General features: G+C 43.3%; 1 protein-coding gene across 1 annotated transcript in view; it reads left to right on the forward strand.

Annotated features, from left to right (window-relative positions):
* The first annotated feature begins 530 nt into the window (after positions 1-530).
* heatr4 (HEAT repeat containing 4) overlaps positions 531-27022 on the forward strand; it is a 69142-nt gene continuing 42650 nt past the window's right edge. The window contains exons 1-6 of the mRNA XM_087990171.1: positions 531-610; positions 5326-6187; positions 11890-12068; positions 18089-18250; positions 21267-21461; positions 23958-24092. Coding sequence (XP_087846297.1) covers positions 5397-6187; positions 11890-12068; positions 18089-18250; positions 21267-21461; positions 23958-24092 — 1462 coding nt within the window. The 5' untranslated portion in view covers positions 531-610; positions 5326-5396. The remainder of the gene's footprint in view (positions 611-5325; positions 6188-11889; positions 12069-18088; positions 18251-21266; positions 21462-23957; positions 24093-27022) is intronic.

Here is a 27022-nt window from a genome sequence, read left to right on the forward strand (position 1 = left end):
GTCAGTAATGCATGCTGCCCTGTTTAATGAGGACAGTGGTGCATGCCACATTGTAATGGAGACATGCACTGTTTAATGGGGACAGTGATGAACACCCCACTGTCTCATGGGGACGGCCAGTAACGCATGCTCCGCTGTTTAATGGGGACGGTCGGTAATGCAAGCCTCGTGTTTAATGGGCACAGTCAGTATTGCATGCCTGTCCTGTGTTTAATGGGCACAGTCAGTATTGCATGCCTGTCGTGTGTTTAATGGGCACAGTCAGTATTGCATGCCTGCTCTGTGTTTAATGGGCACAGTCAGTATTGCATGCCTGCTCTGTGTTTAATGGGCACAGTCAGTATTGCATGCCTGCTCTGTGTTTAAAGGGCACAGTCAGTATTGCATGCCTGCTCTGTGTTTAAAGGGCACAGTCAGTATTGCATGCCTGCTCTGTTTAAAGGGCACAGTCAGTATTGCATGCCTGCTCTGTGTTTAATGAGCTCAGCGCGCGGCCGGTGCCGGTGCCGTTGCCATGGGAACGCTGCGGCCTGGTCTGTGTGCGGCGCCGGATCATGAACAGCGGGTAACCGCGAGCTGGTGGGAGAACAGGTGGACAGGGATGGGGGAGGTGAGCAGGGTGGGGGAACACAGGAGTAAAGAGGGAAAGTCTGGTGGGGGTCGGGGGAGATCAGACAGACTTCCTCGAGGAGGAGGGCATCTAGACGTGTACACTTCTAATTCTCGACTCTCTCTCAATCATGTGATTTCCTTCTCCTTTCAAGTTTGAAAGTTATTCTCAAATTTGCTTTCACCACTCTTTTTAAGACAGTGTTTTCCAGTTTCCAATAATTTACTTTTAAATTTTTTTCTTCACTTTGCCCCAAGTTCTTCAAAAACCAGTTATTTTACAGCCATTCTTGTCACTGAAACAGTCAAATTCTTTTCGTGATCAATCTTAATCATCTCTGCTCCAGTCTCGACACAAATTGCATTCATTCACATGTCTACGCTCTTCAGCCTTGACATGCTTCCTAAAGTGTAAAACTGCCTCCACACCTCCCTCCTTACCTCCATTCCAAGTTTACATCCAGCAGAGATTTTACTACACATCCAAACACCACCTACTGTGTCCACTGCTTTCGATGTGGTCCCCTCTACACTGGGGAGACAGAATGTCAACTTGTGGAACGGTTCAGAGAAGATCTCTGGGACACAAGCACTCAACAACCCCAATGCCCTGGAGCCAAACACTTCAACTCCCCCTCCCACTCTGCCAAGGACATGCAAGTCCTAGGCTGCCTCCATTGCCAAACTCTAACTGACACCTGGAGGAAGAACACCTCATCTTCTGCCATGGGACCCTCCAACCGCATGGCATTAATGTGAATTTCCCCAGCTTTTCATCTCCTTTTCCCCTGCCCACCTCATCCCAGATCCAACCCTCCAATTTGCCAACTTGTCCTACCTGTTCATCTTCCTTCCCACCTATCCACTCCAATCTATCACTTTCATCCACCTATTGCGTTCCTTGCTACCTTCCCCCGCCCCATCCCAACCTTCCTCCCATTTATCTCTCAGCCCCCCCCCCATTTCTGATGTTGGGTTTATGTTGGAAACATCGATTCTCCTGCTCCTCAGATGCTGCCTTCTTGCTGTCCTTTTTTGGTACTACACTTTTTGACTATGCTTTCGAAAGTGTTAAGCCAAAATTGAATATATTACTCCACTGACCGGTGTGTTTTTTCAAAGGTTTATCATAACTTTTTGTTTTTGTATTTTCTGCCTCTTTGTAAAACCAACAATCCATTATGCCCTTTTGGCAGCCTAAAATGAGGAAGTGGAAGGGTGGGTCAGTAAGTTTGCCGATGACTCAAATTGTTGGAGTTGTGGATAGTGTGAAGGGCTGTTGTAGGTTGCAACAGTACATTGACAGGATACAGAGCTAGGCTGAGAATTGGCAGATGGAGTTCAACCTGGAAAAGTGTGAAGTGATTCATTTTGGAAGGATGAAGTTGAATGCAGATTACAGGGTTAAAGGCAAGATTCTCGGCAGTGTGGATGAACAGCAGGATCTTGGGGTTAACGTCTATAGTTGATAGGATTGTTACGAAAGTTTCGGGTGTGTTGACTTTCATTGGCGGGGGATTTAATTTAAGCGCTGCGAGGTTACGTTGCAGTTCTATAAAGTTCTGGTTAGACCACATGTGAAATATTGTGTTCAGTTCTGGTCGCCTCATTATGGGAAGGATGTGGAAGCTTTAGAGAGGATGCAGGGGAGATTTACCAGGATGCTGCCTGGACTGTAGGCATGTCTTAGGTTGAGGGAGGTAGGGCTTTTCTCATTGGAGCGAAGAAGAATGAGAGGTGACTTGATAGAGGTGTACAAAATGATGAGAGGCATTGATAGAGTGGATAGCCAGAGACTTATTTCTAGGGTGGAAATGGCTATCATGAGGGGATTTTAAGGTGATTGGTGGAAGGTTTAGGGGAGATGTCAGAGGAAAGTTCTTTACACAGACAGGGGTGGGTGCGAGGAATGCAATGCCATCAGTGGTAGTTGAGTCAGATACATTAGGGACATTTAAGTGACTCCTGGATGAAAGTAAAGTGAAGGGTATGTAGGTTAGTTTGATCTTAGAGTTGGATAAAAGGTTGGCACAACATCAAGGGCCAAAGGGCCTGTACTGTGCTATACTATTTTATGTTCTAAGTGTGTATGTACACTTCTAAGTTTCTGTGTCCTGTGCCCCTTTAAAATTGTACCATTTAGTTTATTATTGCCTCTATGCATTCTTGCAGCAACATTGAATGTACCATAATTCTGAGCCCAAAGTTTTCTTCCTGAGGTGTGATCCCTCCCAATTTGTTGATGATACAAAGATGGTGAGGAAAGTGAGTTATGAAGAGGCCATAGAGAGGCTATGGAGATGTTAAGTGGGCAAAGATCTGGCAGATGGAGTACAATGTGTGAAAATGTGAAATTGTCCATTTTAGGACAAAATATAAAAAAGCATATTATCTAAGTGGTGAGAAGTGCCAGAGTTCTGGGATACATAGAGATCTGGGTGCCCTAGTGCACGGTCTTAGCCTTCCCATATTTGGAGGAAATTGTTACTCATTGAGAATTGGATGTCTGACAACTAGTCTAGTAATTGAGCAACAGTGGAGGAGCCCAACAAGGTTATGATAAGGTGTTGTCAGAGTACATAAGACAATTAATGTTGTATTTTTGGATGATGTTGCCCAAGGGTAGTGTGCAAATTAGAAATAGGAGGGGTTTCAAGGGTAGAAATTTCACTGATACTGAATGCAGTGGTCCAGGAAGAGAAGGCAGTGTTAGTTATACTTTGGGTATAATTTGGTAAGAATGAAGCTAAGTAAAATCAGCCTCAACCATATTGGAGTTAGCTTTGTCAAAGGCCACAGGCAGGCTAAGAAGGAAAAGATAGTGAATGTTCATCTTTAACAGAGTCACAGAAACCTGTTTGAAGGATTCAAACATAGATCCTGGAAAGATGGGAGTAGACTGTAAGAAACAAGGACCAGAAATAGGCCATTCAGCTTATTTCGCATAACAGTAAGGGGAGGTGCCTTATTTTTAAACTGTGTCCTCCAGTTCCAGTAAGGGGAAATATTCTCTCAACATCTACCATCTAAGAGCTCCCTCAGAATCTCATGTTTCAATAAGCTCTCCTCAGGACCTTATATGTTCTAATAAGGACTTGAGTATAAAAAGGCAGTGAGAGAACATTTATTGGCTGCGATGGGGACCAGTTGGTGAAGTTGGATTGGCAGCAGTTTGGGTACAGAGTGTGGTGCTGGAAAAGCACAGCAGGTCAGGCAGCAGCCAAGGAGCAGGAAAATTATTGTTTTGGGCAAAAGCCCTTCATCAGGAAGTTTGGGTAGGAATAGGGTAGAGCAAACAGGAAATTAATCTCATTAATTAGATGAGTTTGGATAGGGCATGATGGAGATATGGACAAAAAGGTAGAAGCTGTTTGTCTTTGTAGCCTCGTGTAAGGGACATGACAGCGGCAGCTAATTAGTTTGTCTTGGTCTTATTGATCCAGAGCCGCATGCTACAATTGTACCCTACAATTGTAAGTGAGGGTACTGAGAGGAAGGTTTAAGATGATGATTTGTAGTAAACAAACTATGTCATCATTGCAATCGAGGATGTTACAGGAATAACGAGTGGATGAAGGCAGGATTCTAGTGTTCTATGTGGTCCAATCAGACATTGCACTGCATGACTAAACCAATTGTCTGACATCCTTTCAAATAGGACCTCCTTTTCAATCTCACTGCTCTCCAGATCTAACTTCCAACATGTCTTTGCACTTAAAGTTTCCCTATTTGGATCTTAAATCTGATCATATGCCCCTCACCTCAAAATACTCACCACTTGCCAGCTGTGAGAATGTGTGGTCTGTTACTGGCATGGGCTTGGACCTTCCTTACTTGCTTTCGAGCAATAGCACAAGCCTTTCCATTACTATGATGATTACATAATCCAGGACCTTGATGACAATAAAGTTCTAGTCAAAAGAATTTGGTTTTTAGTGTGCTTTACTTTAATCCTGAGAGAAATAAAACACAATTAATAAAATTATACTAACCAAATTTTTAAAAGACGTTTAATACTGCAAAGGGAATGAAAGGGAGATTAGGTTGCATTTCAGCAATTTATGAGTTTGCTTGTTCCAAAGAAATAGGAGATAAATCTGTAGCTGGTCCTTAATATCTGGAGCAGCAATGATGAGTTATTTTGCAGTATTAATACCACTTGGGAATGTTATCCCGCAAAGTAGTCATGAGAAAGCCTGAAGCTGTGTGATTCTTATAGAAAAGTTCAAACTCTTGTGAAGTTTATACCTTCAAAATAAGTTCTTATTCACAATCCTCATAGCTATGTCCATCTCAGCACAAAACAATGAAGATCACCCACAGCAAGAATTTTGTTGTCCCTGCTTACCTTCCTGTCGCTTTCATCACCAAATTCTGGATTACAGTTGGAGAATTGGTTTGTCCAAATCCACTAAAGTGGCAATTCTTATGAGGAATAGAGTGAAAAGGGGAGCAAGGGAGAAGGAGCATGAATTGGGAAAAGGAAAGTCAGAGACTGGGGAATGTCAAATGAATAGAGGAAGAGAATGAGTGAAAGAATGAAGGGAAATAAGCAGAGAGATGTTGCTCATTCGACACAGAGTTCACTCGCTGTGCTCTGACGTTCACTCATTCTGGACTAATGGCATATCTTAAAGTCATCTAGGTTTGGCATCACTTGTCTGGTATCTGAGTTCACTTGCTGCGCAATAATGTGGTTGTTATTTTTGCTTACAGATGTGTATAGATGGAAATTTGGATTTTTTGTGAAGAACATCCTGTGGTCGATGAGTTTTGCAATCTAAACCATGGATCTCCCGACACTGCAGCCTCCTGCCACCAGCCAGAATTGGAAGACCATCCTCCCTCCCCAGCGCAAGTACAGGCAACAGCTGCACAGGCAATACATTAAAGATGCATCTCTGAACTTGAAATTCTCCCAGGATGTAGTTAACTCCATGCTATTTTACCAGGTCCCTTTCAAGGAAAGAGATGGCAGAAACATGTTCAATCTCTTCGAGGTTGTCGCACGCGAAGGGGTGAAAGATCACGCGCCCCGCAGGCCTGGCCACTTGAAGCGAGTGTCGCGTCACCCCAAGACTCTTCGCCAGGTGCCCAAGAGGGAGGCGAAAGGTGAAGGGGCAGCACTGGTCACAGACCGCTCTGACCAGAGATTGACAGCCAGCCATCTGCACAAGGGTGCCAGCTCTGCTGAAATGATCCCCTCATCAGAGAGCAGCAGTCCTGTAGCAGGAGCATTGAAGGTTCCAGCACTGGAGCAAAGTGGAGACATCCCCGAGAGAGCAGCAAAAGATTCCACCAGCGAGCTGCGTGAGACATGGGATGAGTACCTGGTGAAGAAAGTGAGCAAGAGGATGGCACAGTGGCTAGTGACCAAGCAGATGCCCAGGGGCCCGTCTCGTGCCAGACTCGGGGGACTCCTGCAGGATCATTATGGTTCTGCCCACACCCATGCCCTGATAGAGGACGAGACTATGACCCCCAGTGACTTCCTCCTGTATGACCAAATCAAAGTCCAGGAGCCCATCGTGACCACAGTTAGGAAAGAGACCAAGACTCCACTGACTGCCTACTACAGGTACTGATACTCAGCACAAGCTCCCAGTGCATCTTGCTGAGATCTTCCTAGTGTAACAATCTGCAGGAGATTGTGTTGATTTTGTGTTGCAATTATAACACTTTGCATTATAGAAGGTACTAGGAGAAAGTGAGGACTGCAGATGCTGGAGTTCAGAGCTGAAAAATGTGTTGCTGAAGAAGGGCTTATGCCCGAAACGTCGATTCTCCTGCTCCTTGGATGCTGCCTGACCTGCTGCGCTTTTCCAGCAACACATTTTTCAGTTATAGAAGGTACTGTCAATCTTGCCTTTGCCAGCATCTTAAAGGAGCTATTTGTTGTTTTCATGTGGCCTTGCAAATTGTTCTGATTTAAGTCTATATACAGTTCCCTGTTGATTGGTGTTGTAGAGTCATATAACACAGAAGCTGACCCTTCAACCCAACTTGTCCACGTCTACCACATTTTCTAAATTGACTTAGTCCCATTTGCCTACATTTTGGCCCAAATCCCTCTAAAGTTTTCCTATCTGTGTAACTGTCCAAATATATTTTATAAGTTGTAATTGAACTTGTCTCTACCACTTCCTCTGGCAGCTCGCTCCATAAAGTCAACACCCTCTGTGTGAAAACGTTGCCTCTCGGATCCCTTTTAAATCTTTTCCCTCTCACCTTCAGTCTATGCCCTCTAGTTTTGAACTGTACTACCCTGGGGAAAAGATCTTCACATTATCAATGCCCCTTTGGCAGTCAAGAACTTATCTAACTCTGTTTTAAATACATTCAGTCATTTGCCCTGCCTTATTTCTCAAGAGGAACTCACGTTTTGCCCCTTCTCTCATAGGGCCGTCTACATATTAACGGTGTGGACTTGTTGGGCCGAAGGGCCTGTTTCCACACTGTAAGTGATCTAATCTAATCTAAGTGTTAAAATCCCCTACAGTTATATTATTAACTCTATATTTTTAAAGCTTTCTACAATCTCCCTACATTATTTTCTCCTCAATTTCCCACTGATTACTGGGATACTATAATACTCAGGTCCATCAAAGTGATCACTCCATTCTCATTTCTCAGTTCCACCCATATAACTTCACTGGATGATCCTCTAGGAATATCGGCTCTAGTACTGCTGTGATGTTTTGCCTAATCAAACACACCACTTTCGCTCCTCTCTTGAGTCTCCTTCTATCCTTCCGACAGCATCTGTATCCCAGAACGTTGAGCTGCCAATCCTGTCCGTCCCTTACATGTTCAGTAATAGCTATGATATCCCAATCCCATGTTCTCATCCATGCCCTGAGTTCATCTCCTTCACCTGTCAGGCCACTTGCATTGAAATAAATGCCGTATATAATTCATCAGTCTTCCCTCGTTCTCTGCCATGCTCTTTCTTGCGCATTAAAAACAAAATCTCATCATCTTTTGGAGTTGTCTTGCCAACTATGTTAAATTTCTGATTACTGACCGTACTGCCATTGGAAACAGTTTCTCTCTCTTAACTGTGTCAAAATCTCTCATCATTCAGACACCTCTGGCAAATCTCCCCTTCTCCTCTGTTTAAGGAGAACAACATAGCTTATACCCCTTAATGTAACTGGTGTCCCATTCTTGCTATTGTTGTGATAAATCACCTCTGTACCATCTTTAAGACCTTGACATCAGTGCTTCAGTTGAGGTCTGACTAATATTGTAACATGCACTAACTTGGCATTGCTACTACCTGTGGCATTACCTGAAACCCATATACTCTCTGCTTGATCTAGCCAATTGTGTTCAGAAATGTAATTCTTCCATTAAACCTGTTTTTTTTTATTTTGTCAGCTCAGTCATTTTACTTACTGTCACACAGAGTCCTTGCATTGTTCTTCAGCTCAACCTTCCTCCAGCTGTAACTGTGCCAAAAGAAGGCCTCTGAGTATGGTCAGCTGGAGTGTGGCATCACCTCCACTTAGAGACCACTGATTATCCCACCCAGAAAGTGTGTGTGCTGGGCAATCCTGGCTACAAATACTGCCCTCTGGTCTGATCTGGATAACTGTTCTGGTTCTGGGCAGTGCATCTCATAAAGAATATATTGACTTTGAAGAGGATCATGGAAGATATAGAATGTGGGGAAATAGATGGTGATACCTTGAAAAATGCCCATATTATAGAGGAGGAAGTGCTGGATATCTTGAAACACATAAAGTGGATAAATCCCCAGGACCTGATCAGGTGTACCCTAGAATTCTGTGGGTAGCTAAGGAAGTGATTGCTGGGCTCTTACTGAGATAGTCACAGGTGAGGTACCAGAAGACTGGAGATTGATTAATGTGGCACTATTTAAGAAAGGTGGTAAGGAAAAGCCAGGGAACTATAGACCGGTGAGCCTGACGTCAGTGGTGAGCAAGTTGTTGGTGGGAATCCTGAGGGACAGGATTTACATGTATTGGGAAAGACGAGGACTGATTAGGGATAGTCAGCATGGCTTTGCATGTGGAAAATCATGTCTCACAAACTTGATTGAGATTTTTGAAGAAGTAACAAAGAGGATTGACGAGGGCAGAGCGATAGACGTGATCTATATGGACTTCAGTAAGGCGTTCAACTAGGTTTTCCATGGGAGTCTGGTTAGCAAAGTTAGATCTCATGGAATACTCAGGGAGAACTAGCCATTTGGAAACAGAACTGGCTCGAAGGTAGAAGACAGAGGATGGTGGTAGTGGATTGTTTTCCGACTGGAGGCCTGTGACCAGTGGTGTACCACAAGGATTGATGCTGGGTCCACTGCTTTTCGTCATTTATATAAATGGTTTGGTTGTGAACGTAGGAGGCATAGTTAGTAGGTTTACAGATGACACCAAAATTGGAGGTGTAGTGAACAGCAAAGAAGGTTACCTGAGTGTACAATGGGATCTTGATCAGATGGGCGAATGGGCTGAGAAGTGGCAGATGGCGTTTAGTTAAATAAATGTGTGGTGCTGCATTTTGGAAAAGCAAATCCGAGCAGGACGTAATGGTAAGGTCCTTGGGAGTGTTGCTGAACAAAGAGACCTTGGAGTGCAGGTTCATAGTTTCTTGAAAGTGGAGTCGCAGGTAGATAGGATAGTGAAGAAGGCGTTTGGCATGCTTTCTTTTATTGGTCAGAGCATTGAGTACAGGAGTTGGGAGGTCATATTGTGGCTGTACAAGACATTGGTTAGGCCACTTTTGGAATATTGCATGCAATTCTGGTCTCTTTCCAATCCAAAGGATGTTGTGAAAGGATTCAGAAAAGATTGACAAGTATGTTGCCAGGGTTGGAGGATTTGAGCTATAAGGAGAGGCTGAATAGGCTGGAGTTGTTTTCCCTGGAGCATCGGAGGCTGAGGGGTGACCTTATAGAGGTTAATAAAATCATGAGGGGCATGAATAGGGTAAATAGACAAGGTCTTTTCTCTGGGGTGGAGGAGTCCAGAACTAGAGGGCATAGCTTTAGGATGAGAGGGGAAAGATATAGAAGGGACCTAAGGGGCAACTTTTTCACGCAGAGGGTGGTGCGTGTATGGAATGAGCTGCCAGAGGAAGTAGTGGAGGCTGGTACAATTACAACATTTAACAGGCATCTGGATGGGTATATGAATAGGAAGGGTTTATTGGGATATGGGCCAAGTGTTGGGAAATGGGACTGGATTAGGTTAGGATATCTAATTGGTATGGACGAGTTGAACTGAAGAGTCTGTTTCCGTGCTGTATGACTCTATGACTGTGGGATGCAACACAAACTAAGTAGGTGTTTGATGAGGGGACCAGTTGCACACACTCGGTTTGTATGCCCTTGAATCCAGATGTTGAAGGATGATATTATCAATTGGTTGCACATGATTATGGACTTCAGTAGGGAAGACATAGTGAAACTATTTCTTCTGGTGGAGAAATCCAAAACAGGGATCCACAATAATTAGGCTTTTTAAGAGTGAAATCAGGAAGGAATTTTTCACACAAAGTAGAACCCTCACTCTCTCCTTCTCTTGTTCTTGCTCTCTCTCGCGCTCTCTCATTCTTGCTCTCTCTCGCGCTCTCTCATTTTTGCTCTCTCTCGCGCTCTCTCATTCTTGCTCGCTCACGCCTGACAATGAGTTGGGTGGGTTTGGGTGTGTGTGTGTGCGCGCGTGTGTGTGCGTGCGTGTAGGTGTTGAGTGATTCCCCTTTGACGCACTGCCTGATATTGGATGGCACAGTGACAGAATAGAACTGAAAATGTGTTGCTGGAAAAGCGCAGCAGGTCAGGCAGCATCCAAGGAACAGGAGTGTCAGTTCAAACTTTCAGGGAGAGATTGTCAGAAAGAATAAACTTTGATATGTGTAGCTCCTTGCAGAATCTTGGGATGACTGTCAACCAGTGAAATATTTTTGACATAGAATCACAGTGTAGTGGAGCATTACATTGTGCTCTACCAGGCATGTGTAAGAACAATCCAATTTGTCCATTCTCAATCCTTTCCCAGCGTCCTGTAGATTTTAGCTTTTCACGTCCAGCTGTCTTTCACAAGTTACATTTGCTATGACAGCCCATTCAGTCAATGTGATGAAGTATGTTGTAGAGAATTTAAAGTACTATCTGATTTATCTTTTACATCTTTATCAATTTAATGTATGACTGCATGTGTCACTCAGGAATAGCCATTCTAGGCTGATCAATGCAACTCTCAACAGTCTTTGCTTTTAACCCTGGGTTTTGACACTGGGCATTAGCTTGAACTTGCACATGTCCCTGTTTTGTACTGTCATCCCACATTTGTTCCTTTCGATAACATTCTTCCTAACCAGCAGCATTAGGCACTGTGTCCGCCCATAAAGTTGTATATTATTAATAAATTACTATGAAAGACCTCAGCAGTATAAATGCATCCAAGTGAAACATTTTTGTGAGATTATTGCTGTCAACGCATGCTACCTTTAAGTCTTCACTAAGCATTCAAGACCACCATCACGTAAGTACGAGCCAGGATGCCAAGGGAAGGTGTTTTTCTTCAAATTAGATCTTATCTAGCTATCTCAGGAAGCAAATGGAGTCATCTGAAAGATGGCACCCCTGACAGTGCAGCACTCCCTCAGTTCTGCACTGGAGCATCAAACTTGTTTTTTATTGTGCTCTTGCCCCCCCCTGCCGGACCAGGAGTTGAACCTTAAATTTAGTCACTCACAGGTGAAAAGTGCTGCTGCCTGAGCTGCACCTGGCTTCAAAAAGAAAATCATAGAACTTATAGCATGAGAGGAGCCCATTGAACCCAATATCTGTGCAGGTTCTTCACATGACATATCTATTCCAATTTATTTGCCTGTTGTTTCCCATGTGCTAAAAGGTAGAGTATATGTTTTAGACTTTCAGGGTCAGCAAGTAAACATGTGATTGGGAAAAATTTAAATGACGGTTCCTAGCTGTTAACCTATTTGGGCAGCTATGATTCAAGAATGTTTAATTTGATGAGTAAGGAGGGATAAGCACTGACCCTGATTAGACAGTGATCAAAGTCTTGCTGAAGTTTGTGCTCCGTGAGGTATTTCTGTGTATCAGGACAAGATAATAACAAGAACAGCAGTTGTGGCTGGCAACATGTTATTGTGTTCCGAGGAAGGGTCACCAGACCTGAAATGTTAACTTTGATTTCTCTTCCAAATGCTGCCATACCATTTGTGAGCTCTTCCAGCAACTTCTGTTTTTGTTGTTGTTGAACATGTTATTATGGTTGGCTTTCACAGGGTTCCTGGGTTTGACCTGAATGAAGGCATGGAGGAACCTGGATCTGTAAATCGAACGGCAGCCAACCTGAAAGTGAAGCACTTTGAATCTCCCCCAAAACCCAAGACCATCTTGAATTCAAAGCTTGGAAAACATGTCTATTACACTGAGAATGTGTTTGAACAAGAACTGTACACTGGTAATTTGAGACATTAAGAACTGAGCAACTGTTTACAGGAAGTGCAGAGAAACTGAGTACTACATTTCTTGATGTATTGCTAAATAATGAGATTCTTATTAGCATTCAACACTAGCTGACAATCCAACATCAGATTCTAAGGCTCCCAATCCTTTCCCATTCTTCCCACTTCCCACAAAGCTCCTGTCAATTCACTGGGTAGCACGGTGGCTCAGTGGTTAGCATGCGGATTCAATTCCAGCCTCGGGTGACTGTCTGTGTGGAGATTGGACATTCTCTCTGTGTCTGCGTGGGTTTCCTACCACAGTCCAAAGATGTGCAGGTTAGGTGAATTGGCCATGCTAAATTGCCCATAGTGTCCAGCTTTGTGTAGATTAAGTGCATTAGTTAGTGGTAAGTGTAGAGTAATAGGGTAAGGGAATGGGTCTGAGTGGGTTAGAGGGTCAGTGTGGACTTTTTGGGCCAAATGGCCTGTTTCCACACAGTAGGTGTTCTATGATTCTGTGATTAACTCTGTTGTGGTTCAGGGGATTGGGTATAACCTGTGTGTCTTATGCTGATAATGTCCAACATTTCAACAGGATGTGTGTTGGAGCTTCATTTTATTTCAATGTGGTAGTATCACACTGAGACCTGTGGCAAATTGAAATCTTTTGTGCACTTCCATTCAAATCGACAGCATAGAACATTGGATCAGAGCAACATTAATACCAGGCATTACTGTTGTATGTTGACTCATTCAAGCTTTTACTCCTCCACTAAAAAGGGTTAATGGCATAAACAACCCAAGAAATGCTATTGGAGGTGTATTTGTTGAGTTGCTCAATACTGATTCCCTTTGCCTGACCAGACTGAAGAGCATGTTTCAGACACCCCCTCCACTGCCATATCACAGGGTCAGAATCTTGGAAATTCCTATCTGACAGCACTGAGATTGTAAATTCCAGGCAACCAATTATTCCTTCTCAAGGGCAGAAGTCACACAATACCAAGATATAGTCCAACAGGTTTATTAGAAATCACCAGCTTTTGAAGTTCTCCTCCTTTGTTAGGTGAAGTGTCACTTCACCTGACAAAGTAGCAGTGCTTCAAAAGCTGGTGATTTCTCATAAACCCGTTGGGCTATAACTTGGTGTGGTGTGACTTCTGACTTTATCCACTGCAGTCCAACACTGGCACCTTCATATCATGGCCTTCTCAAGAGGTGTTGGGAATAGGAAACAAATGCTGGTTTAGCCATAGAGTCGATACTGTGTAAGCAGGCCATTCAGACCTTTGAGTCCGCACTGCACTTCTGAATCTGGATCTAGAATTCAGAGGAAAGGGTATGGATTTTAAGTCACTTGCAAAAGAAGTAAATGTGATGAGAAGAAACTTTTTCACTCAGCGAGCTGTTAGGTTTTGGAAGACAGTGCCTGGAAATGTGGTGGAAACAGATTCAATTGAGGCATTCAAGAAGGCATTGAGCGATTACTTGAATAGAAAGAATATGCAGTGTTAAAGAGGAAAGATTTGAGGATGGTACTGAATTCATTTGAAGTTGTGCAGATAATATGGGCTGAAAGCACCTCTTCTATACTGTAGCATATCTGTTAATGAAACAAAAACCAAAATTGCTGATGAAACTGCGAGCAACTGTGGATTAGATTAGATTAGATTAGATTACTTACAGTGTGGAAACAGGCCCTTCGGCCCAACAAGTCCACACCGACCCGCCGAAGCGTAACCCACCCATTCCCGTACATTTACCCCTATGGGCAATTTGGCATGGCCAATTCACCTGATGTGCACATCTTTGGACTGTGGGAGGAAACCGGAGCACCCGGAGGAAACCCACGCAGACACGGGGAGAATGTGCAAACTCCACACAGTCAGTCGCCTGAGTCGGGAATTGAACCCGGGTCTCTGGCGCTGTGAGGCAGCAATGCTAACTACTGTGCCACCATGCCACTGTGGAGAGAAAGCAGAGTTCACGTTTCAGCTCCAGTAAGTGATCCTCCTTCAGAACTAGATAACGAGGCAAAAGTGATCTATACACTAAAGGCAGGAGCAGAGGGGAGGTTAAAGGAGAAAGTCAGACAAACAAATGGATGATCAGGTAGACAAAAAAGCTGATAGTGGGGATTATAAGTACTGTATATGCTGAAAACAGCCTGTGTCATGACAGGGCCAGGAGTGTAGGGGTGGATAAAGTGTTCAGGTTCTAAAATGATTGAATTCAATGTTGAGTCTTGAAGGCTGCAGGATCCCTAAGCAGAAAATGAGGTGATGTACTTCCAGCTTCCTCTGAGTCTCAATGAAGCACTGCAGCAGGCCCGAAATGGAAATGTTGGCCAGGGAACATGGTGGTGTGTTGAAGTAGCAGGCAGCTGGGAGCAGACAGAACATAGATGTTCCGCAAAGTGGTTGCCCAGTCTACATTTTGTCTCCCTATTGTACAGGAAGCCACATTGTGAGCAGCAAATACAGTAGGCTAGATTAAGTTGCTACTTCACCTGGGAGGTGTGTCTGGGGCCGTGGATAGTGAGGAGGAAGGAAGTAAAAAGGTGAGTGCTGTACCTTCTGTGATTGCACAGAAAGGTGCTGTAAGGATGTGAGGAGATGTTGGGAGTGGAGGAGGAAATGGACCAGGGTGTCTCAGATTGAATACTCTATGCAGAATGCTGACAAGGGAGAGGAGGGGAATATGTCTGGTTGTGGCATATTGCTGGAGAAGGTGGAAGTGGTGGCTTATGATCATTTGTGTATGGAGGCTGGTGAGGTGGAAAGTGAGGACTGTGATTTGAACCTGTGTCTCTAGATGGCATTGGGAAGCCAGTTTTAGCAGTTATAGCACCTGTTAACCAATATTTTTCCAGGGGAATGACATTACAGTAGAGATGCAGAGAACCCTACCCACCCCACCCTCAACCCCACATCACTTTTACAGCTCATCTTGTCACAACTCTGAAGAGCAGAGCAGGATGTTGGAGCACTATTGCAGCAGCAATGAGAGACCACAAAGTACGAGGGGAGGGAGGTGCAGCAGTGAGAGAAATGGTAACAGCACATGAGGGGAAGGAAAAGCCCTCAGAACAGAGGTCTTTTTGTATTTGATCTGCAGTGCAGGCATGTTTGACAGCTGAGCTCAAACTATGATCTTCACAGCAAACTATTTGAACAGAAGGGCTTTGGGGTTCAGATGCACAGTTCTTCAAAAATGGAGTCACAGGTAGACAGGGCAGTGAGGAAGGCCTTTGGCACACTGGCCTTCATCAGTCAGGGCTCTGAGTATAGAAGTTGGAAAGTTATGTTGCAGTTTTACAGGACTTTGGTGAGGCCGCATTTGAAGTATTGTGTTCAGTCTTGCTAAAGGAAGGATGTTATTAAACTGGAAAGAGTGCAGTAGGAATTTACAAGGATGTTGCCAGGACTCAATGGTCTGAGTTATAGGGAGAGGTTGGACAAGCTAAGACTTTTTTCTTTAGAGCATAGGAGACTGAGCGGGGATCTTATAGAAATGTACAGGATCATGAGAGGCATGGGTCGAGAGTGTGGTGCTGGAAAAGCACAGCAGATCAGGCAGCATCCGAGGATTAGGGGAATCGACATTTTGGGCATAAGACCATCGGGAAATTCCTGATGAAGGGCTTATGTCCAAAATATTGATTCTTCTGCTCCTCGGATGCTGCCTGACCTGCTGTGCTTTTCCAGCACCACACACTTGACTCTGATCTCCAGCATCTTCAGTCCTCACCCTCTCCTCCATGAGAGGCATGGATAGGGTGAATGCAGTCAGTCATTTTCCCAGGGTTGAGAAATCGAGGGCTAGAGGTTGGCAGTTGAAAATAAAGGGGGCAACTTCTTTATGCAGAGGATGGTATACTTATGGAATGAGCTGCCAACGAAAGTAGTTGAGGCAGATACTTTAACAACATTTAAAAGGAATTTGGACAAATATGTGGATGGGGAATGTTTAGAAGGATATGGGCCAAGTGCATGGAAATGGGGTTAGCATTGATGGATATTTTGGTAGGCATGGACCAGTTTGGGCTGTGCTGTAGGACTCTATGACTATTAAAAGACTAGTGTATAAGACCAGTAACACACACACTTGTGGATTGCTGTTCTTTTTAACCCTTTTGTATATCCTTGAAAGGTTAAACACAAACATGTCTGCAGGAGGTGGCCACTTGCTGAGAGAGAGTGGTGTGGGTAGTCAGCCTCTCATTATCTCTTTAGTTTCATTTTTTTCTGTTTGGAGTTTCCCTCACTCTGAACAGGTGTAACTTTCCACAGATCCACAAAAGACTCTGCCAGACAGTCACTAACTTACATCCAAACCAACCTTTGGCTGTACATTCCTCTTCTATAAAAAAAGACTTGCTTAAGTTCAGTATATCCATAAGCATTTTGGATTTGTGACATCATGAGAGTTGTACTAGGATTTTTGATTGTAAAGTGAGAAAAATGTATTAATGTACAATAACTATAGGACAGGTGATGTATTGCTGCTGCAGTTTGTGGGGGCTGATTGATTGTGGGGGCTGTGATCCAAGACAACCACATCTGAAGTGCGAGGAACTTTGGCTCTGTCATTAAGCTGGAGAACGAGTTGCAAATGCTATGATGCAAAAAGGACCAGAAAAATTACAAAGACATTTTATTTAAAAAGGCAGTCACATCCCTTAAGGTACAATCGTCTGATTTGCTCTAGGGTCAGAGACAGGGAAGTGTGACTGTAAGTGAGGCAGAAAAGGAGATAGAGAAGATAGAAGCGGTGTAGGTGCAGCTTTGTAATTGTGCAACAGGTTTGAGCCTCTTGCAGATTGTGTGAATGTGAGCGAGGGTTGCAAGGTGAATGAACAAATGTACGATGGCAGAGTGGTATAGGAAGCCATTTAAGTGGGTTAGCAAATGAGTATGTAGTTGGAGAGATTAACACCATTTTTTGCAGTTGAGAATTCGAGTCCAGAAGGTTACGTTGTCTGTGTTGAGAGTGTGTTGCTGGAAAAGCACAGCAGTTCAGGAAGCATCAGAGGAGCAGGAAAATTGACGTTTTGGGCCGGAGCCCTTCAGGGATCAGTTATGTTGTCTGCCTGAGTTTGGAATATCTGCTCTGGGGAAGAGAAGAAAAGTGATGTAAATAAAATCAGAGCGAAGAATGTCTGACTCATAAATTAATGTGGGAGATATGGGTTTCAGTTTATTAGCTACTGACATCAGTATTGGAAAATTGGGTGAGGTACCATTGAGATTATCTTCATCTGAATAGTGTTGGGACAGGAAGTCTCATTACCAGGATGGTCACAAAGGCTTTAATCTAAAAGAGTGAAGGTGAAGAGATTACATGAGAGATGTGGTAAATCAAAGGGAGGCAATCAAATAAGAGAACAAGTTAATAATTTGTGTAAGGATAACCAGAATGTGGCAAGAAGGACCAGAAAGCACAAATATAAGCATTCACAAGCAGAAAGGGCTGGTACCTTAATATTGAAGGGGATTTGACATTTTGAAAAGAGAGGAATTGAGGAAAAGGTGGCACAGCCATTCTGTTAATAAAGGATGTCATTAGTACAGCAATGAGAATGAATGGGTGAATCCTCATAAATTCTTTAATTACCTCAATAAGCAGGTCCCCTCACTTGTTCTGTGATCATATCTATGCACAGACGACGCCTCATCTATTTTGTGACTATTCTGAATTGACCACCCTTCATGCAATACGCCACTAAACAGTAACTCCCCACTCATGGTGTGAATAAATCACTGAAGTGGATAAGTGTTCACAGACTGAAAGTAACCCAGAATGGCATGAGGCTTTGGAATAAGTTAAAAGTCTGAGGTAAGGACATTGCATTGGGCAGTGTAAACAGGAACAGGACATAACTCAATATGCTTAGGTTATTGTGGTGGGTATATCTTTGATCTGTTGGAAGAGTCAACAAATTCTTCATGGCTATTCTTGTTTAGGTGTTAATGTTGGGATGTTTGGGCATTATATATGAGTTGGTTTGTGTCACCGAGTTTTTAATTTACAGGGTCATCCAGTGTGGTTTATCACTGTGGCGAGAAATACAAGGAGAGGATCATCATGGACAACCTTTCCGAATATCAGAAACACCTCCAAGAGCGCTTCCCCAAGCCCCCAGAAGAGTGGTTGGAGGACAAAGGGGACAAAGACAAACAGCAAGTACCTCCAGGTCTGAACACCATTAAAAGCTATGTGAGTAATCTGGGGTGTTTGTCACTTCCGAGAGTCATAGAGATGTACAGCATGGAAACAGACCCTTTGGTCCAACTCGTCCATGCTGACCAGATATCCCAACCTAATCTGGTCCCACTTGCCAACACCTGGCTCATATCCGTCCAAATTCTTCCTATTCATATACCCATTCAGATGCCTTTTAAATATTGCAATTGTACTAGTCTCCACCACGTTTGGTGGTAATATGAACACAAGTCAAACTGTGGCCTTTATTTCAAAGGGAATTGAGCATAAAAATAGGGAGTCTTTTGCTAAATTTATACAAGGTACAGACCACAGGTGAGCAGTATTGGACTGCTTATCTAATGAAAGATATGCTAGCATTGGAGGCAATCCAGGGAAGGCTGCGTCTCCTGCTTTTTGTCATTTATAAATGACTTGGATGTGAAAAGAGGAGGAATGGTTAGTAACTTTGCAGATGACACCAAAATTGATGGTGTAGTGGACAGTGAAGAAGGTCATCTCGAAGTACAACATTGATTAGATGGGCCAATGGACCAAGGAGTTGAAGATGGAGTTTAATTTAGATAAATGTCAAGTGTTGCACTTTTGTAAGGCAAATCAGGATAGAATTTGTACAGTTAATACTAGTGTTTGGGAATGTTGCTGAACAAAGAGACCTTGGGTGGAGGTGCATAGTTCCTTGAAGTGGAGTCACAGGGTGGTGAAGAAGGCATTTGGCCCACTTGCCTTCATTGGTCAGTGACGTTGAGTCTTGGAGTTGGGATGTCATGTTGTGGCTGTACAGGACATGGGTGAGCCACTTTTAGGATACTGTATTCAGTTCTGGTCTTCCTGCTATAGGAAAACGTTAGAAATCACACCACCAGGTTATAGTCACAGGATAATTTTGAAGCACTAGCTTTTGAACGTTGCTCCTTTATCAGGTGGCTGTGGAACGGGATCATAAGACATAAAATTTATAGCAAAAGATTACAGTGTCAAGCAACTGAAATGATATATTGAACAAACCTAGATTGCTGTTTAGGATGGGTTACACGTTTCATTAATATGTAACCCCCAGAAATTTTAAGTCACATTCTTGAGATAACTTAAGGTTTTGTATATAAAAAAGGAGACATCTCAGCTCCGACAATGTATTAAAGGTGTGAGGTTAAGTCTACCTGTATCCCAAACTTAAATCAGACTGGCTTCATTTCCCAAATAGGAATTTATAAAATATTATATGAATTAACAGCCTGCAGGTTGTGCACTTTTTGAGTAAAATAGAATGTATTTGCAAATGAACTTCTGCAAATGCAAATTCACCCGTAGACTTGTATGTGTGCATGCAAAGAGAGTATGAGTGCACACAAGAGTGAGTGTGTGCAAGCTTGGTAAAGTGTGTGTGTGTGTGTGTGATGGAGTATAAGCCTGTGAGAGTGTGTGTGTGTGTATGAGAGAGAGCATGTGTATGAGAGAGGGTCTGTAAGAGTGTGTGTGTATGAGAGAGTGTATAGTGCAGTGGAGTCACCTGTAATGTGACGTGAACCAAGGTCCCGGTTGAAGTCATCCACTTGGGTTCCAAACTCTGCTATCAGCATCTTTTCGGTCACTCTGCGTTGTTGCGAATCCCGAAGTCCGCCTAGGAGGATAGTCACCTGGAGATCAGAGGCAAATGTCCCTCACCGCTGAAGTGTCTACTGACTGGGAGGAAACATCCCTGTCTGGCGATTGTTGCGCAGTGTCCATTCATCCATTGTCATAGCATCTGCTTGGTCTCGGCAATGTACTATGCCTTGAGGCATCCTTGCCTGTAGCTGAGGTAGAATCATAAGCCAAGAAAGAAGAACACTCCTCATGTGATGAATAAAATTAAAACATGCATAGGCCTTTTTGAATTTGGGTATGTGGTGGCCTTGAAATGTTCCTTCTCGGATGATGTCACATCATCATTGAATCACAGTTGAAAGAGCTGTGAAATTAGTCTTATTCCTTTGCTCATAACCCAAAGCCATACATTTTGTTCAATGCCTTCTTGAAACTAAAGCTTTCAGCTTTTAGCAATCTTTCAGACAGAGCAATGCAGATCATCGTAACTCGCTGTTTAAAAAATATTTTTCCTCTCATTTGGTTCTTTTGCCGGTTATCTTAAACCAGTGTCCTCTGGTTACTGACTCCCCTGCCAATTAAACTAGCTTCTCATCCTTCACTGTATCAAAACCCTTTATAATTTTGAACACCACTAAAAGGGTTTCCCCCTTACCTTGTGCTAATCTTGGGAGAGTAAATCCAGCTTCTGTAGTCTCTCCACAAAACTGATCTATTTCATCCCTGGTACTGCTGTAGTAAATCTCTGTTTAACTTATCCCAAAGCTTGACGTCTTTTCTAAACCCAGAAATGAATGCAATATTCCAACTGAAGCCCAACCAGTGGTTTGTAAATGATAATGTTATATGTCCTTTTTATGAGTGGCATTCTGACACTCCTAGTGATATGCTCTTGACCAGCCAAGGATGAGAAATATTTGGCACCAACTCAATATTTGGAGTTTGCACATTCTTCCCATGTCTGCGTGGGTTTCCTCCGGGTGCTCCGGTTTCCTCCCACAGTCCAAAGATGTGCAGGTCAGGTGATTTGGCCATGCTAAATTGCCCGTAGTGTTAGGTAAAGGGGTAAATGTAGGGGAATGGGTGGGTTACGCTTCGGCGGGTCGGTGTGGACTTGTTGGGCCGAAGGGCCTGTTTCTACACTGTAAGTAATCTAATCTAATCTAAAACAGGCAGCCAAACAGCTTGAGGTGGCATAACTAATGGAAGAGATAATGACAGCTGCTTCTCAAGTCAGAATAGTGTTGCTCAAGATGTCTAAAGGATGAGGATAAAAATAGCGGGTATTCAGAAATCAGGGCGATTTTCAATTGTGCCACTTCCAAGAATGAAAAATAGAATCACTGATACTCAGTCTGTTTCTGCCAGTGGAGGAACTGATTGCATCTTTGTCCATACAGGTTCCAAGAGGGTGTCGAAAGGCCTAAGGCGGTGGACAGGCCTGCCTACCCTCGCTGATTACACTATGGAGCAAGGACTGAGATTACCAGACTATGAACTGGTGGAAAAAAAAGTGAAGAAATCCTTCAAAATGCAAGAGGACCTGCAAGTGATGCGCAACATGGTCACGGGATGGATCAAAGCTTGGCACATCTGTAAGTTTTCTGCTCAGGAAAGAATTAGCAAATTATGTCCGTGATTTTCCTCATTCCAATAGCTGCTGTAGGCTCTTGAATGTCAAATATTCCCTCGGGTGCTGATTATTGCAGAGTGACAAGAATTTAATATTTATTTGCCCGGTTTTGCACGATCTGTTTCCAGTCTATTCTGTTTAAATTGGTGGAAGTGTCATGCGGTATGCTAGAGGGTGTCCTCTGTGTGAAGGCAGGACTTGGTCTAAACAAGGTGGGTTTAAAGTTCTGCACAGGTCACGCTCCTTCCTGAAATGGCATAAGTGGATCAAATGGGTTTATAGGTCTTGTTAAATAACTTTGTGGTCACTTATAGTCAGGATTGGAATACTCTTCCCATGGAGCTTTTATTCTTAAGGGAAAGCTCATTTGTTACAAATGTTTAGTTAAAACTTGAAGTGAGCTAGCCCCCAAGCAATCCATGACAACAATGAGAGTCAGCACCCATTGAATCAACCCTCTGACAGAGTCAGGAACCATTGAACCTACACCAAATCAGAGACATAGAGATGTACAGCATGGAAATAGACCCTTTGGTCCACCTCATACTTGCTGAAAAGATATCCTACATTAATGTCGTCCCATTTGCCAGCCCTTGGCCCATATCCCTCTAAACTCTTCCTATTCATATACCCATCCAGGTGCCTTTTAAATGCTGTAATTGTACCAGCCTCCACCACTTCCTCTGGCAGTTCATTCCATATACGCACCACCCTCTGCATGAAAACGTTACCCCTTAGGTTCCTTTTAAAATTTTCCCCTCTTACCCTAAACCTTGCCCTCTAGTTCTGGACTCCCCCACACCAGGGAAAAGACCTTGTTTATTTACCCTATCCACGCCCCTCATGATTTTATAAACCTCTATAAGGTCACCTCTCACCCGTCAAACCTACACCCAATCAAAGTCAGCACCTGTGGAACTTGCCACCTGAGTGACAGCCAGCTCCCCTTGTCCCCATCGTCTCCCCAGTGACATCTCCCCTTGTCACCGTCTCCCCAGTGACCGTCAGCTCCGCTTGTACCCGTTGTCTCCCTAGAGACAGTCAGCACCCCTTGTACCCATCGTCTCCCCAGTGACAGCTCCCCGTACGTGTCTCCCCAGTGACAGTCAGCTCCCCTTGTACCCGTCGTCTCCCCAGTGGCAGTCAGCTCCCCTTGTACCTGTTGTCTCCCTAGAGACAGTCAGCTCCCCTTGTACCTGTTGCCTCCCCAGTGACAGTCAGCTCCCCTTGTACCTGTTGCCTCCCCAGTGGCAGTCAGCTCCCCTTGTACCTGTTGCCTCCCCAGTGACAGTCAGCTCCCATTGCACCTGCCAGTTAGCATTTGTGGAACCCGCACTTACTGGCTCTCTAGGGTACAGGCTGTACAGACATTTGATTCTCACGGGGTTACAGATTTCACACTCATTGACTTATGCTGAAGAATGGTTTTCCAAAGTGCTGAATCATTTAACGAATTAATTCAAAATTTGCAACGTATATTCATTCCCTTAAGGAATAAAAACTTCATTGGGAAAGTGTTCATGCAGTGTCGAAGATAGGGGTGTTGCTCGTAGTGCACGATTAACAGAAAGAGGCCCAGCTCTTGTGATCATGGTTAATGCTGAATAAATTGCAGCTTTTCATCCTGATCAAATTGCCCAATTTCAATTTGGATTTGGGATCCTGCCTGCAACAAAATGAGCTAGGTTAATCTCACTGTTTTAAGTCTAAGAAGGGTAGGAGTGTTCTCGAAAGGAGACTTTATGCATCCTATTTATGACCCAACTGCCATTTTCAACTAATTAAAGTTCTCGAGTCTCTAAATAAATGAATGTGGGTGAGCAGGAGAGTGAGTGAGTAGCTGGATGTGTTGAACTTGGATTTTCAAAATAACATTTGATAAGGTGCCACATAAGTGGCTGTTGCACACAATTTGGTCCCATGAAATTGGGAGAATATATTAGCAAAGACTAAGAATTACTTAATGGGGCTAAAAATAGAAAGTAGAAATAAATGGGTCATTTCCATTTTGCCAGGCTGTAACTATCAGTTACAAAGATCAAAATTCAAAGATCAATCCTAGGGCCTCTGCTATTTACAATTCATAATTGATAACTTGGGTATTTGTGATATTTTCTAGTTTAACAATAGTCATAGGAGCGCTGGTTCCCTCTCTCATCTTAGCCAAGGGACTTTTGTTCATGTGTGAACCCAAACTGTGATTCTGGCATCAGATCTTCTCCTAAGTCAGGTTCCTTGGATAGTGATTAGCAATGAGAGCTCTGTCCTATTTCTTCCCCAACATCCCTCCTGTCAACTGACTGAGAGCTGAACACTTGACCTTGCTGCATGTAGTTTCAGTATAAACTGGATTCTTCTCGGATACAATCATCAACTGTATCATGAATCTGTCTACAGTACTATGTAAGCTGGAAACAGTGATATAAAATACTGTTTTTTAAATTGTGTTACGGTCTAGATTCACATTGGCAGGATATCACAATCGAAGAACTGAAGAGGGACCTCAAAGCAATACATAGTTATGTCCAGCTCAGTGCTCTCGCAACCTGTGCATCAGGAGCTATTGAGCGTCCACAACTGGAAGAAGACAAAGGTGTGATTTACATGTATATGTCTAGGAAATTCCATTTTAGTGTTGCATCGTTGCATGCCTAAAATGTTTGCAGCTGTCTTGACCTTATCAATAACACAAAGATCTGTGATCTTTGTAAACAGAAGCAGTTTAGGTGCTTCCCAGGGCTGTATAACAATGGAACACCATTGTTGATTCTAACGCTGTCATAGCCAGTATCTTTTGCTCATCTTTGCATTCAACTGAGTACTTTGCTAGGCAATTAAGAGTCAATCACATGACTGTGACTCTGGAGTCACAAGTAGGTCTCCCCCACCCGGCCGAATCCCAGCCTGGTGATTAAGAGTCACTGGGAGATTGAGAGCAATTTTCATAAAGAACTGATTCATTTTTTTCTTGTGTGCCCAGTTTTGTTGATGTCTGTCTGTTGTTTTTGGAATATGTCAGTTACAGAGATGGACTGCAAAAAGAAAAAAAAACAATCTAAACCCCCCCTTCCTTGGCTGTAGTGTGTAGAGCAATAGAGCATTCTCTCTCTGTCATTCTCTGTCTGTCTGTCTGTGTGTGTGTCTCTCTCTCTCTCTCTCTCTTTTTCTCACACACACACACACACACACACTCTTTCTCTCTCTCACTCTTGTCACGTGCAGGCACACACTAATCATAGCACGAAGAGTTGTGACACATACTGGACAGTAACAGGTACAATGTCAGGAGGGGCACACAGCAATAGAAACAATATATATACTCACGCATACAGAGAGAATTTCACTGAAAATAATGGGTCTATTTGGGAGAATTGGACACAATAACAGGAATATTATGGAGTCACAAAAATCAGGAACAATTGGGAGAATCTCTCCGTCACGGAAAAATATGGGGTGACATGCTGAGACTTGCATGAGGATAGAGAGGATTGCTCACTATGTAGCAGGAACAACTGGGAGAACCTCACACAGTATAACAGGAAATGTGAAACAAGCAATCTAGAGAAGGTTCTCTAGGTTGATACCAGGTATGGAAAAGACTGGCTTATAAGAAGAGGTTGACAGTAGGTTGACCCTGTACTCATTGGAATTTAGAAGAGTGCGAAATATTGAAATATACAAGATTCTTAGGGGACTAGGCAGGGTAGATACAGAGATGTTGTTTCTCCCTTGTAGGAGAGTCCAAGATCAGAAGCAATAATCTCAGATAAGGAGCTTTACATTTAAGGCAAAAGTGAGGAGGCATTTCTTCCCTCCGAGGGTAGTGAATCTGTGAAATCCTTTGCTGCAGAGGGCTGTTGAGGCTGGTGTATTCAAGGCTGAGATAGAGAGATTTTTAATCAGGAAAGGAGTTGGGGTTTATGAGGAAAAGGCAGGAAAGTGGAGTTGAAGATTATCAGATCAAACATGATCTCATCGAGTGGCAGAGAAGACTCAATTGGCCGAATGGCTTAATTTTACTTCTAAATCTTATAGTCTTTTTAAAAGTATGCAGTCCAGAATTGTCAGTGGTCAAAGTAATGATGCTCATTGTTCATTACATTTTTATTGCTCTCTGACATTTTGTGGTTTTTTTGATGCAAGCTATGGTATTGGGAGATACTGTGGAGTGTGTGTGGTCAGGGCAGGCATCAGGTTGAAGAGTCTCCACTGAAGTATGCAGTCAAAGCCACGGACTCTAAGTTAAAATATTTAATCTTTGACAGTAATTAAGATTTATCACACTGTTAAATTCACTGAAACCTGAAGGTAGGAGTCTAAACATTTTCTGACCTCTTTAGTTGATAACGAGTTGGACATTTTATTAATTGGGATATAGAGTACAAGAGCAACAAGGCGATGATAAATTTGTATAAAACACTTGTTGGACCTGAGCTGGGGTATTGTGTTAAATTTGGTACTGTATTATAGGAAGGAATGTGAGTGCATTGGAGACAGTGTTGAGGTGATTTGCAAGAATGGTTCCAGTGATGAGAAGCTTCAGTTGTGAGGACAAATTGAAGAAGTTGGGACTGTTCTCTTTGGAGAGTGGAAAGATTTGAGGAGACGCAGTAGGAGGGGTTTTCAAAATCACCAGCGGGCTACAGTGAGTAGGTAGGGAGATGCTGTTCCTGCTTGTCAAAGGAACAAGAACCAGACAGCATAGATTTAAAGTTATTTGCAAAATAAGCAAGGGTAATGTGAGTGAGAGAGTCATAGAGATCTATAGTACAGAGGTGTCCGTCACGCCAGCACCAGTCAAAAACAATTACCTAACTATTCTAATCTAATTTTCCAGCACTTGGCCCATAGCTTTGTTCCTCGAAAAGCCAAAGCATACATCTAAATACTACTTAAATAGTATGAGAGTTTCTGCCTCTACCACTCTGACAGGCAGTGAGTTCCAGATTCCCACCCCTCAGGGTGAAAATGTTTTTCCTCACATCTCTCTAAATCTCCTGCCCCTTCCCTTAAATCTATGTCCTCTGGTCATTGATCCCTTCATCAAGAGGAAAAGTTTCTTCCTGTCTACCCCTATTGTGCTCCTTGTAATTTTATGCAACATTATCATGTCCCCTCTCAATCTCTTCTGCTCTAAGGAAAGCCCCAGTCTCTCCAGTCTCTCCAGTCTCTCCAGTCTCTCCAGTCTCTCCAGTCTCTCCAGTCTCTCCAGTCTCTCCAGTCTCTCCAGTCTCTCCAGTCTCTCCAGTCTCTACATGGAACATAGAACATTACAGCACAGTACAGGCCCTTCAGCCCTCGATGTTGCGCCCCCTGTCATACTAATCTGAAGCCCATCCCACCCTCACTATTCCATGTACGTCCATATGCCTGTCCAATGACAACTTAAATGCACTTAAACTTGGCGAATCTACTACCGTTGCAGGCAAAACATTCCATACCCTTACTACTCTCTGAGTAAAGAAACTACCTCTGACATCTGTCTTATACCTATCTCCCCTCACTTTAAAGTTGTGTCCCCTC

The sequence above is a fragment of the Chiloscyllium plagiosum genome, unplaced genomic scaffold (genome assembly GCF_037043375.1).
Source record: "Chiloscyllium plagiosum isolate Xiang-an unplaced genomic scaffold, Cpla_swu_hap1 HiC_scaffold_8, whole genome shotgun sequence".
Taxonomy (NCBI): Eukaryota; Metazoa; Chordata; class Chondrichthyes; order Orectolobiformes; family Hemiscylliidae; genus Chiloscyllium; species Chiloscyllium plagiosum.